The 13,624-nt window shown below is 39.9% G+C and overlaps 1 protein-coding gene across 6 annotated transcripts in view; it reads right to left on the reverse strand.

The window, feature by feature from the left end:
• The window catches only part of adgrl3 (adhesion G protein-coupled receptor L3), a 1,193,186-nt gene that overhangs the window by 895,428 nt on the left and 284,134 nt on the right, over positions 1 to 13,624 (reverse strand). For all 6 annotated transcript variants that reach the window (XM_031903606.1, XM_031903589.1, XM_031903595.1 and 3 more), the window contains one exon: positions 12,757 to 12,970. In XM_031903606.1, the coding sequence (XP_031759466.1) occupies positions 12,757 to 12,970 (214 nt within the window). The remainder of the gene's footprint in view (positions 1 to 12,756; positions 12,971 to 13,624) is intronic.

Raw genomic sequence — 13,624 nt, forward strand, 5'->3', positions numbered from 1 at the left:
ACCCCCTTCAGAGCAGTTTCAGAGACTCCCATTAGGGGGTCTATAGCATACCCCTACCATTAATTTGGTGTACTTTACTATCTGTGAGAAGCTCAACCCATAAGCCTTCAGCTCCCTCATTTACCATCATACCCCTAGACACACAAGTGAGTGGCACTTATATTAGTAGTTTTATACTTAAACACCTGTCACCCACAGTAGCAGGCCCATCACCTGCTGTCAGTAATTTATTGTAAGACGCAGCCTCTACCATTAATTTGGTGGACTATTTACTATCTGTGAGATGCTCATAAGTATTCAGCTCCCTCATTTACAATAATCACTCCCTCCTTAATACTTGCTTTTAAATCATGCTTAACGAACAGATACAGCCCTCCTCTTTTCTATTGCCTCTGTCCCTCCGAAACAACGTATAGTCTCCAATATTAACTGCCCAATCATGCAGGGCTGGTACTAGGGGTAGGCAAAAGAGGCAGCTGCCTAGGGTGCAACGATGGGGGGCGCCAGGCAGGAGCCTCTCCTGCCTACCCCTAGTCCAGGGTCCTTTGCCATTGCCCCCGCTGCTTGTCATTATGAGGTGGGGGAAATGACCCATCGCATTGATAAACCAAGCCAAAGCACACACAAGGGGGGAGGGAAGGTGCAGGGGCGAGGTGGCCTGTTTGTAGCCAATTGAAAAATCACCCCAGTTCTCCAGAAACCCAAGCCTCACCCTTAACTTATCACCTAGTTTTTTTAAATCATTCTAGAGGACCTCCCCCATCCTCTAACTTTGTCATTGGTACTTATGTGTACCAAGACCACTGGGTCTTCCCCAGCCCCAATAATCTGTCCACTCACCACATACCAAACCCTAGCACCAGACAAGCAACATACAGTTCGGCATGTAGGGTCCTTGCGACAAATGACCCTATCCACCTTTCTAATAACTATATTCTGTCTTCCCTTCCCCCCACCTGAATAAGAGTTGCTGCCCCCCAGGGTTCTCTGCGTGTCAGCCTGCTCCACATTCAACACTCACTTAGCAACTCCCACATTCGCTTGGCAGTCAGTAACTTATTGAGGTTAAAAAAATACTAATTTAATTGTGTTAGGGGGTATCCTTACTTGAGAAGGATCAGGGGATTTTTGTTGATAACAAGTTGTCTAATTCCAGGAAGTCATTCAGTGACTTCTAAGAAAAATAAAGTGCTGTCTTGCATAAAAAAAAGACTTCATTTTGCCACTTTCTAGGTCTCTGATAAGGCATTATTTTAAGTATGCATTACATTTTTGGGCTCCAGTCGTTAAGAAAGATGTTAATGACCTGGAGAGAGTGCAGAGATGTGCAACTGAACTGGCAAACGGAAGATTTAAACTGAGGTTAAACTGTTATGGTTGGGGTTGTTTTTTCTGGAAAAAATGCACTTGCAAGGGGACATGATTACTCTGTACAAGTACATTAGAGGAGATTATAGACAGATAAGGAGGGTGTTCTTTTTTTCCCATAAAAACTATCAGAGCACCAGAGGCTACCCCTGGTTAGAGGAACGGAATTTTCATTTGAAGCAGCATAGGTGTTTTTTTATGGTGAGGGCAGTAAGGCTGTGGAATGCGACCGAATGATGGTGTGATGGCATATTCTGTTAATGCCTTTAATTAATGGCTTGGATGATTTCTTGAACAAGCATTGTATCCAAGGCTATTGTGATTCTTTTTTTTTTTTTTTCAATTAACTTTTTATTAGTTTTCAGATTTTAGGGTACAGAAGGAAGAAGGGGAAGGAGGTTAGGATAAAGGTAAGCAATTACAAGTAACATGACAAGGCATTATTGTTTTACATTCTCTTGATAGTATTGTTGTTCTAACTTGGTTTATAGACAATTTTCAATAGTTGACAGTATCTTACTCAGATTTAAACAAGATGTTACATAGTTACATAGTTACATAGTTACATAGGGTTGAAAAAAGACCATTGTCCATCAAGTTCAACCCATCCGAGTAAACCCAGCACACAACCTATACTAACCAATCTATACACTCACATACATAAACTATATATATACAACCAGTAATACTAACTGTAGATATTAGTATCACAATAGCCTTGGATATTCTGCTTGTTCAAAAACTCATCCAGGCCCCTCTTAAAGGCATTAACAGAGTCTGCCATTACCACATCACTAGGAAGGGCATTCCACAGCCTCACTGCCCTCACCGTGAAAAACCACCTACGCTGCTTCAAATGGAAGCTCTGTTCCTCTAATCTATAGGGGTGACCTCTGGTGCGCTGATTGTTTTTATGGGAAAAAAGAACATCCCCCAACTGCCTATAATCCCCTCTAATGTACTTGTATAGAGTAATCATGTCCCCTCGCAAGCGCCTCTTTTCCAGAGAAAACAACCCCAACCTCGACAGTCTAACCTCATAGCTTAAATCTTCCATCCCCTTTACCAGTTTAGTTGCACGTCTCTGCACTCTCTCCAGCTCATTAATATCCTTCTTAAGGACTGGAGCCCAAAACTGCACTGCATACTCAAGGTGAGGCCTTACCAGGGACCTATAAAGCGGCAAAAATATGTCCTCATCCCTTGAGTCAATGCCCTTTTTTATACAAGACAGCACTTTATTTGCTGTAGTAGCCACAGAATGACACTGCCTGGAATTAGACAACTTGTGATCTACAAAAACCCCTAGATCCTTCTCCATTAAGGATGCCCCCAACACACTACCATTCAGTAGATAGTTTGCGTTTATATTATTCCTACCAAAGTGCATAACTTTGCACTTGTCAACATTGAACCTCATTTTCCAGTTTGCTGCCCAGTTTTCCAATTTTGTCAAATCGCTCTGCAAAGCGGCAGCATCCTGCATGGAACTTATAGTTTTGCACAATTTAGTGTCATCAGCAAAAATAGAAACAGTACTCTCTATGCCCACCTCCAGGTCATTAATAAACAAGTTAAAAAGCAAAGGACCAAGGACTGACCCCTGCGGTACTCCACTAACCACACTGGCCCAATTAGAAAATGTTCCATTTACCACCACTCTTTGTACTCTATCCTTCAGCCAGTTTTCTATCCAATTACAAATATTATGTTCTAGGCCAATATTCCTCAATTTGATCATTAACCTTCTGTGAGGTACTGTATCAAACGCTTTAGCAAAATCTAAGTAGATGACATCAACTGCCATTCCAGCATCAAGGTTCCTGCTCACCTCCTCATAAAAGGCAACTAAATTAGTCTGGCAAGATCTGTTACGCATAAAACCATGCTGGCACAAACTAATAGTATTGTGAACTGCAATGTATTCAACTATCCTATCCCTTATTACCCCTTCCAGAAGCTTTCCTACTACTGATGTCAGACTAACAGGCCTATAGTTTTCAGGCTGAGAACGAGATCCCTTTTTAAATAACGGCACCACATTAGCAATCCGCCAGTCTCTCGGCACCATGCCAAACCTCAACGAATCCTGAAAAATTATGTGAAGAGGCTTGGCAATCACAGCGCTCAGCTCATTTAATACCCTGGGATGAATCCCATCCGGTCCTGGACCTTTGTTTACCTTTACATGTTCAAGTCTCTTTTGAATTTCCTCCTGAGTGACCCATGCGCCAGTAGCTAAATTACTAGCACTGGGTATATTAAAAGGGAAGCCTTCATTATCTGGCTCCTCAGATGTATAGACAGATGAAAAATAAGAGTTCAAAATTTCAGCTTTTTCCCCGTTCTCATCAACCAACGTACCTCCCCGTGATAATAAAGTTCTTTATGTAATACATTGTAATCCTTTTATAATATTTACATCGTTGGATTTGCAACTTATATAGGGAGATACTTTATATTCTCTGGTTGGATTCTATGTATTCAGACCATAATCTCCAATTTTGAAAATGTTTAAGTATATTTCCACGTTTGTATGCTATAGATTCTTCCATATTTTTCGAATCTTCTAATAGGTGAATCCATTCAGCTGTTGTCGGTGGTTCCATATCTTTCCATTTTCTTGGAATGATTGCTTTGGCTATTGTGATAATGTACTTAATCAAAGAATTGGAGATTATATCATTTTTTTTTTTAATCATACAATAAGAGAATTGATATAGAGTTCTAGTTCTTTTGGGAAGATTTTCTCAATAATATTTTGAATATAAACCCAATATTGTTCTAATTTTTTACACTTGTACCATAGATGTTCGTAAGTCCCTATTTCAGAGTTGCATCTCCAACATATATCAGTTATATCAAGCATTTTTTTTAATATTAAGCTCTTTTTCCCATTTTTCAGCAAATGGTGGTTTAATGTCATGTTTTGCTATCAGTTTTTATAGAAAAATGATAAAGATCTTGGGATATTTGTATTCTTACTAATCAGATTCTCAAACCAGGTGAGTTTTCTTTCTAACTTTGTTATTTGAAGTGTATTAATAAATTCTTTTATTTGTTCGTATAGATAAGTTGAGAGGTTAGATTTTCCTTCTGGTAAAAAACTTAATTTTTCTATTGCTAACATTTGTTTTTTTTCTAGAAAGTTATTTATTCTAATGACTTGTTTTTTATTTTCTGTCCATAATTTGAGTAACTAATTTTCTATGCCTATCTTAAACTCTAAGTTGTTTAATAGTGGAATTAGTAAAGAGGGATATGGGGCTAGTTTGTATTTTTTGTTTAGTTTAAACCAATGTTTGATAGTAGGATATACCGTTATATCGGCTTTATTAATTTTTGTGTTTTGTAATTTCTCTAACCAAATCAATGTAGAAAGTGATTTAATATTCTCTCCTTTTTCTGAATTGCAGCTTGGGCTGGGGTAGTTCTCGTTTTGCCATAAAATAATTCTTGATAAGTGAATTGCATTATAGTATGTGAATAAGCACGGGAGTCCCAATCCCCCTGTTTCTTTTGGTCTTGTAAGCGTTTCGTAGGCTATTCTAGGTTTAGAGTTCTTCCATATAAATTTTGAAAGTTTTGTTTTGATTTTAGTGAAAAATATACCTGGGATATCTATCGGTATACATTGTAGAGTATAAAGGATTTTAGGGAGAATTAGCATTTTTACTATGTTAATTCGACCTATCCAAGATATACAGATGTTTGAACATTTTTGCGTATCTTTATCTATCATTTCAAATACTGGTAGATAATTCTTGGAGTATAGAAGTTTTTCATTTTGAGTTAAATATATCCCCAGATATTTGATTACATCTTTGGCCCATTTAAAGGAAATTTTTTTTTTTGAGATTTTGAACTTTATGTTGGGGTATGGTAATATTTAAAATTTCAGATTTATTATAGTTAATCTTAAAATTAGATAATTGGCTAAATGTATTTGTAAGATCCATTAAATTGGGTAAAGTAATAGTAGTGTTATATAGAACATATATAGGTAGTGTTATATAGAACAAAAGATCATCAGCGAACGCTGAAACTTTATGTTCCATGTTAGAGATATTAATTCCTTTAATATTCTTATTTTGTCTAATTGCTATCAATAATGTTTCAATTGTTAAGACAAACAAAAGGGGTGACAATGGACATCCTTGCCTGGTACCATTTTTGATTAAGAATTTGTCCGATAATGAGCCGTTAATTCTTATTTTGGCATTTGGATTTTGATATAATGACATTATTTTCTCAATTAAAATATTACCAAACCCCATTGCATATAATACATTCTCCATAAATAACCAATCAATCCTATCAAATGCTTTTTCAGCATCCATTGATATGATTAGGGCTTCCTTGTTTCTGTTTTTCATGACCTTTATTATATTAAGTGTTCTGACTGTATTATTTTTTCCTTCTCTTCCAGGTATGAATCCAGATTGATCAGGATGTATTAAGGTTGGCAAGTGTATTTTTATTCTATTTGCTATAAGTTTAGCAAAAATTGGTCTATATTGATAAGTGAAATTGGTCTATAACTAGAACATTCATGCAGATCTTTCCCTGGTTTAGGGATTAAAGTTATGTGGGCTTCCTGCGATTGTTCTGGTAATGGAGTACCTCTCTTTTGTGTATTGTACATTTTAAGTAAAATAGGGTTTAGAGTATTTTCAAATATTTTATAATAGCTGGCTGTGAACCCATCTGGGCCTGGACTTTTTCCTATCGGTAATTCCTTGATTACTTTAGAAAGTTCTTCTTTGGTAAAGGGTAAATCAAGGTTTTTAGATGTAACATTATCTAGTTTTGGTATTTTAAGTTGTGCTAAAAAGTTTTTTATTTTAACTTCCATTTTATCTTTTGCTCTTTCGCTTAATTGTTGTTTATTTAAATTGTATAGATTAGTATAGAATGTTTGGAAGCATTTTGCTATGTCTGAGGTTTTATTCACCAATTGTTGTTTTTTATTTTTTATTTTTAATATATACGACTTAGCAAATTGTGTTTTCAACATATTTGCTAAATATTTACCACATTTGTTGCTATATTCGTATATATTACGTTTGAATCTCAGAAAGGCTTTGTTTGAGTCTTAGGGGCACATTTACTAACCCACGAACGGGCCGAATGCGTCCGATTGAGTTTTTTTACAGTTTTGCTGAAAAGGTGAAATTGCCCTTTAAGCTGCGAGTCTCAGTTCCCCCAAGAGACCTGTTTAGCTTATTAGTTACAATTGTATCACACTGCAGGGGTGTTTTTTACCTTTTTTTGGGCTCTCTGCCAAAAGCCCACTTTTTTAATTAAAAGTGAGAAACACTGTGTCTAAGTGCAGGTGACAATAGTTACGATTTGAAGGCTCTCTGCCAAAAGCTACTTTTAATTAAATGTGTACCTTTTTTAGCTTCAATGCAGGAGATCAAAGGGAAATGAGGGACTTTTCAGTAAGAATCCGGGACTGCGGTATGAGCTGTTAAAAAAGGGACTGTCCCACGAAAAGTTTGGGGACACAAATGTAGAACACAGGATCTTGTAAGGAGCACATGAGTTTGCGCAGACTCTGGGGGGTCCTATGCTCCCTTCACACACACGATTACTGCATAATTACATTATGTAACAGACGCAGATATGGCACAATCTTTACGGCATTTCCTTGCCAATATTAGACTTTCCTGTAGATCTTATACAGGGTCACACTCAATTTCTTGTAGAGAAATGGACACTGCTCTGTAGCTCTGCTCTTTTTTTTGCTGCGATTTCGTGAAAAAATTGCCAATGCCAAAGTCCACACTTTCGCTGCGAGTCCATGTGTGCCGAAAAATTCACGCATCACTACACTATAAAAATAATTACAAAAAAGATTTTAACTGTAAAAACTCAAACTCTAGTGGGTCCTGCCACTTGTTACTGTTGGTACAAAGCACGGTAGGTTGGCGCAATGGTAAAGTAAATTTGAACCAATGTCCATATACATTACAAATAAAACTAGAGGCTGGCAGGTCTGAGTGGGCACAAGAACTGAAATAGCCTGCAGCCGATCCCAACTCTCATCTCGCGAGACTTGCAGGAGAACAAGATGACCTGAAGCTGAAGGAGCCGAAAAGAGCTGAAGAGAAGCAAGCTGGAAGAAGCGGTGGCAGAAGAAGCCGAGAAAACCCAAAGAAAGCTGAGCACCGTGGGACAATTCTGTAAGTATCCGGGACAGCGGGACAGGGTTAAAAAAGCGGGACTGTCCCGTGTAAAGCGGGACAGTTGGGAGGTATGAAACTAACTAAATTATCATACCTGTGCTACACTGGAGTGGTCTCAGGGCAGATTTATAGTGAATAATATTTTATTATTATATATATGTTTATATTATTATATTTTATATTATAATATCTTATGTTAAAGATAAAAAATCATTGCGTTCAGCCATTAGCTTGGAGATATGGCTCCTCAAAATGTTGTTACAAAAGTGGAACTGAACAAAAATTCAGGCAGGTTAAGAAAAGCTTAGGTTGTCCTAAAAAATGATGATGTATGGTTTTGATAGATAAAAAGCTACAACCAGAAAATTAAAAACAAAAGCATAAAGTATTGAAAAAATGCCTAGCAGAATGCCTATTGCAAATTAAATACAGGTATGGGACCTGTTATCCAGAATGCTCGGGACCTGGGGTTTTCTGGATAAGGCATCTTTCTGTAATTTGGATCTCCATAACGTAAATCTGCTAAAAATCATTTAAATATTGAATAGGATTGTTTTGCCTCCAATAAGGATTAATTATATCTTAGCTGGAATCGAGTTCAAGGTAATGTTTTATCATTACAGAGAAAAAATTTTAAAATTAGAATTATTTGCATATAATGGAGTCAATGGGAGATGGCCTTTCTTTAATTTGGAACTTTCAGGATAACAAGTTTCCGGATAAAGGAAAAATTTAGCTAGCTAGCTAGCTAAAGGGAAAATATACCCCGAACATTAGAGGTCTCTATAAAAACATATCACATAAAATATATTTTCATATAAATAAATCACTTTTGTAAAAATTTACTTTTATAGTACTGTATGTTCCATTGAATAATTCTAAATACAACCCTGTGTCCAAAAAAGTTTGGACAATGTGTAAAATGTAAATAAAAATAGAATATGGTGATTTGCACATCCTTATATGCAGTTGCAAATAGTACAAAGACAACACATCAAATGTGGAAACTGAGAACATAGGCAGAGGGTGACTTTTTTGTTTTGGGAGGCTAAAGATGGGCCATACATAGACTGACCTAAACTAATGTGATACTTAGTGGATTTGCTGCTGGTGTAAAGATGAACCTGTCACTACCTTTCTACTACGATTTCTATTGACTTCCAGGGATACTGTGCAAAACTGCAGGTGGCAGCGTTTTTTCACACTAAAAGGCTTAGGGTGTCCTGAACAAAATACATAGGGGGCATACATGCGCTACTGTGAGGGGTACTCCATCCATTTGTGTTTGGGATCAGTTTGCTTAAAGGAGATATTTTATATAAAGTTCATATTCAGTTATAATTATTCATCCTCCCTCAAAATGTGAAATGATGCAGAAAAAAAGATGTTTTGAAAGCATTTTACATCCTAAAACTGTCATATGAGAGCTGCATAGACAACATCTCAAGTCAAAAGCCAAAGTGAAATGAAAGATGGGAGTGTCGCTTCAGTCTCCCACAAGAAGTGGTCACAACACTGACTGACAGGCTTTACTCAACAATAGCAGGGGAAAACCCCTCCCAGTTTCCTCCTTCTGTGTCTCTCTGCTTGTGCTGCTGCCAGGGGGTGGTGGGGAGAGGAGCAATCATAGCAGGCAGACAGGGGAAGCCCCACCCACTCTATGCATATTTACTGCACTTTAAGCAGCTGCTGCTCTGTTAGTGAAGCAAATCAGGGCCTGCAGCTCCAAGCCACATACTGAAGAGTCCTAAACCCGGAAGCTTGCAAAAGGAGTGGGTAGAGCACAGATTTCAAGCAGTTATGGACATATTTGAACCCAAAGATTTTAAAATAAAAGCACTTACTTCTATTTTACAATATTTTACATGGTTTTGTGCATTGTAAAGATGTATGGTATATGCATACCTCCCAACATTTGAAAATTAGAAAGAGGGACAAAAACAGTGGGTGTAGCCACTTTGTGACCACACCCACATATCACTTTACATAAACGCACCCTTTTTCATTGTTGGTTGCTACTGTCCTGAATAAAATTTTCCCACATCATTTAACCTAAAACAATGTAATACGAAGGATGAAATGCTGAAAAATCTCTCTGTGCCAGCAGGTTTAGGGAATCTTTGCTCGTGAGTGTGACGTCAGGGGACACAGGCGGAGGAAGCAGGGGGACTCAGCAGAAGGGTGGTGGGGGAGCCGCAGGAAGCAGAGGGACGCTGGGGAGGACGTTGCGGGGGAGCTGAAAGATGTTGGGGGGGATGCTGGGGGGAGCTGGAGGAAGTTAATGGGGAGCTGGGGGATGCTGGGGAGGATGCTGGGAGGGAGCTGGAGGATGCTAGGGGGGAGCTGGAGGACGTTAAGGGGGAGCTGGGGGATGCTGGGGAGGACACTGGGGGAGCTGGAGGATGCTAGGGGGAGCTGGAGGAAGTTAAGGGGGAGCTGGGGGATGCTGGGAAGGACACTGGGAGGGAGCTGGAGGATGTTGGGGAGGATGCTGGGGGGAGCCGGAGGATACTAGGGGGAGCTGGGGGATACTAGGCTGGAGCTGGAGGATACTGGGCGGAGCTGGAGGATACTAGGGGGAGCTGGAGCATGCTGGGGGGAGCTGGAGGATACTAATGGGGAGCTGGAGGATGCTGGGAAGGACACTGGGAGGGAGCTGAAGGATGTTGGGGAGGATGCTGGGAGGGAGCTGGAGGATGCTAGGGGGGAGCTGGAGGACATTAAGGGGGAGCTGGGGGAGCCGGAGGATGCTATGGGGGAGCTGGAAGTTAAGGGGGAGCTGGGAGATGCTGGGGAGGACATTGGGAGGGAGCTGGGGGATGTTGGGGAGGATGCTGGGGGGAGCTGGAGGATGCTAGGGGGAGCTGGAGGATACTAGGGGGAGCTGGAGGATACTGGAGGAGCTGGAGGATACTAGGGTGGAGCTGGAGGATACTGAGTGGAGCTGGAGGATACTAGGGGGGAGCTGGAGGATGCTGGGGGAGCAGGAGGATACTAATGGGGAGCTGGAGGATGCTGGGAAGGACACTGGGAGGGAGCTGGAGGATACTGGGGGATCTGGAGGATACTGGGGGGGCTGGAGGACATTGGGGGGCTGGAGGATACTAGGGGGGAGCTGGAGGATGCTGGGGGAGCAGGAGGATACTAATGGGGAGCTGGAGGATGCTGGGAAGGACACTGGGAGGGAGCTGAAGGATGTTGGGGAGGATGCTGGGAGGGAGCTGGAGGATACTAGGGGGAGCTGGAGGATGCTGGGAAGGACACTGGGAGAGAGCTGAAGGATGTTGGGGAGGATGCTGGGAGGGAGCTGGAGGATGCTAGGGGGGAGCTGGAGGAAGTTAAGGGGGAACTGGGGGATGCTGGGGAGGACATTGGAGGGAGCTGGGGGATGTTGGGGAGGATGCTGGGGGGAGCTGGAGGATACTGGGGGAGCTGGAGGATACTGGAGGAGCTGGAGGATACTGGAGGAGATGGAGGATACTAGGGTGGAGCTGGAGGATACTGAGGGCAGCTGGAGGATACTAGGGGGGAGCTGGAGGATGCTGGGAAGGACACTGGGAGGGAGCTGGAGGATGTTGGGGAGGATGCTGGGGGGAACTAGAGAATACTAGGAGGGAGCTGGAGGATGCTGCAGCACATTCTGCTCTGTCACTCTGTAACAATGCAAAAGTTTTAAAAGCTACCAATTGTTGAAATGATTGTCTAGACATCTAAAAAAAAAACGTTTCATGATTGCTCCCCTTTAGGTTAAAAAAAAATATATATATACTGTATATTATATCTGTACAATAATGAACCACACTCTTGAAATAAAGACTTTATTAAGAATTTATATAAGAATTTAATGGCAAGGCCTTGGAGTGCGTTATCTGTTATTGTGTATTTGAGATATCCCCGAAGCTGTTCCCGAGTAATGTAAGTGATGGTGTAAATTGGAATCTGAGTAAGGATCGTTGCTGAATAGATTTGGATGTGGCTGTGCTGTAGTTATGGCAGACATTGCAAGGGGACTTGTCATCAAGTAATACAGTAAAGGATATTTGTGAGGAGCTAACCCGCATGAAGTCATTATTGAGTAAGGGATTGTCATATGTCCCGAAGGTACACTTTGATTCTTTCCAATTTGACATTGAGCTATTTAAATTTATTAGACTATTGGATCTAAAGAATCACTTTAAAAATAAATCAAGTTTAGCACCAGATTTGGAGGACCCTCGGTTTAAGAGCTTATTTTGTCCCAAAACAGTTAATCCTTGTACTAAAATGTTTAAGACTATTATAGAGAATGGTGTTGTGGAAATCTCTAAAGATTCATATAAATTGAACGTGACAAATAGTAAGAAGGAACCACTACGTACATTACAGAATGATACCAAGATTATTATCTGACCCACAGATTAGGGTGGGGTGATTGTAATTTTATATTATGCTGATAACAGGGATGAGGTTCTGTCACAGTTACAGGATAATACTGTTAATGAGTTTTTAAAAACAGATCCCTTGGGTCAATTTAAACAACAGGTTGATGTCTTCTTGACTGTATAGACAATAAGAATCAGAGAAGTATTGATATCCCCAGTGGCTCCAGCAAGTCTGTACATGCTTCCATAAGAACAATAGGCAGAGCCAGCAGGGGGGATAATCCAGTTACCCCTGATCCAATACTGCTACACACACCTGCATAATAACAATGGGGACTTACTAGGAGGCTGGGCAACAGGGGCAATAAAAAGGGCCCCAAAGATAACATGGAGAGTCAATCTTCAGAGACAGAGAGTCAGAGAAGAAAGGACTCTTGCACTCCAAATCTACTACTTATGTGATTCTTTGGCCATTGTTTTCTGTGGTTTGACTGTGGATAGACTTTTGTGGGACTTTGGAACTGCCGTCTTATTATATTACTTCCTTAGAGAATTTGCTGCTATGTGATGTCAATGGACTCTCCAGTGACTCATCCATCTGTTAGGTTAGGTCATTTTCATGACCTATATATTATATTTTTATGTTGTGTATATCTATGCTTCATGAAAAGCTTATACCTACAATTGTCAATAGAGATAAGAAATTCTGTTCTTTTATTTTTATTTGCATAGATTTTATTGCCACTTTGGTTTCAGAAAGATAATGTCAGTAATCTTGTATATTTCAAATATAGTTTTGAAAAGGTTTGAGTTATGGAAGTCAAAAAGTACATTACCTTTGAGACATTATTTTATAGGCATCTGGAAGATAACAGCGGGTATTTTCCATCTGAGCAGGATCAGAGTCGCAGATTTTATCATCTGTCCTACCATAATTGGCACTTTCAATCATGATAACATCTGTTCCTGGACAACGGAGCTCTATTGGGTAACTTTCACAAGAGAGTTCTCTTCTAACAACTGCCATTGGAATTGGTGCACGGCTAAAAGCTGCAGAAAAATAAAAATGTCAAAAACACATTAACTTAGGATGAAAAAAGGCACATCAAGTAAAATCTTTTATGTCTAAATGAAACCTACCTGTTAGTTAAAGGAACAGTAACACCAAAAAATTAAAGAGTTTTAAAGTAAATTAAATATAATGTACTGTTGCCTTGCACTGGTAAAAGTTGTGTGTTTGCTACAGTAACTCTACTATAGTTTATATAAATAAACTGCTGTGTAGCCATGGGGGCAGCCATTCAAGCTGGAAAAAAGGAGAAAAGGCACAGGTTACATACTGTAGCAGATAATGGATAAGCTCTGTATAATACAATAGTGTTTTATCTGTTATCTGCTAAGTGCCTGTGCCTTTTCTCCTTTGAATGGCTGCCCCCATGGCTACACAGCTGCATTCTTTATATAAACCATAGTAGTGTTTCTGAGGCAAACACACCAGTTGTACCAGTGGTACATTATATTGGAATTTCTTTTATACACTTGAATTTTTTGGTGTTACTGTTCATTTAATCCTGAGGAGGGCAACCCTCACCCCCCTACCAATTTTGCCTCAATTCTTTTCTGACTCCCAAATGGCTGTTAGTTTAGTCCCTGGATATGGTAGGGTGGGTGAAGTGAAACCCACTTTATATATAAGGTATATAT

Source organism: Xenopus tropicalis, chromosome 1 (assembly GCF_000004195.4).
Source record: "Xenopus tropicalis strain Nigerian chromosome 1, UCB_Xtro_10.0, whole genome shotgun sequence".
Taxonomy (NCBI): Eukaryota; Metazoa; Chordata; class Amphibia; order Anura; family Pipidae; genus Xenopus; species Xenopus tropicalis.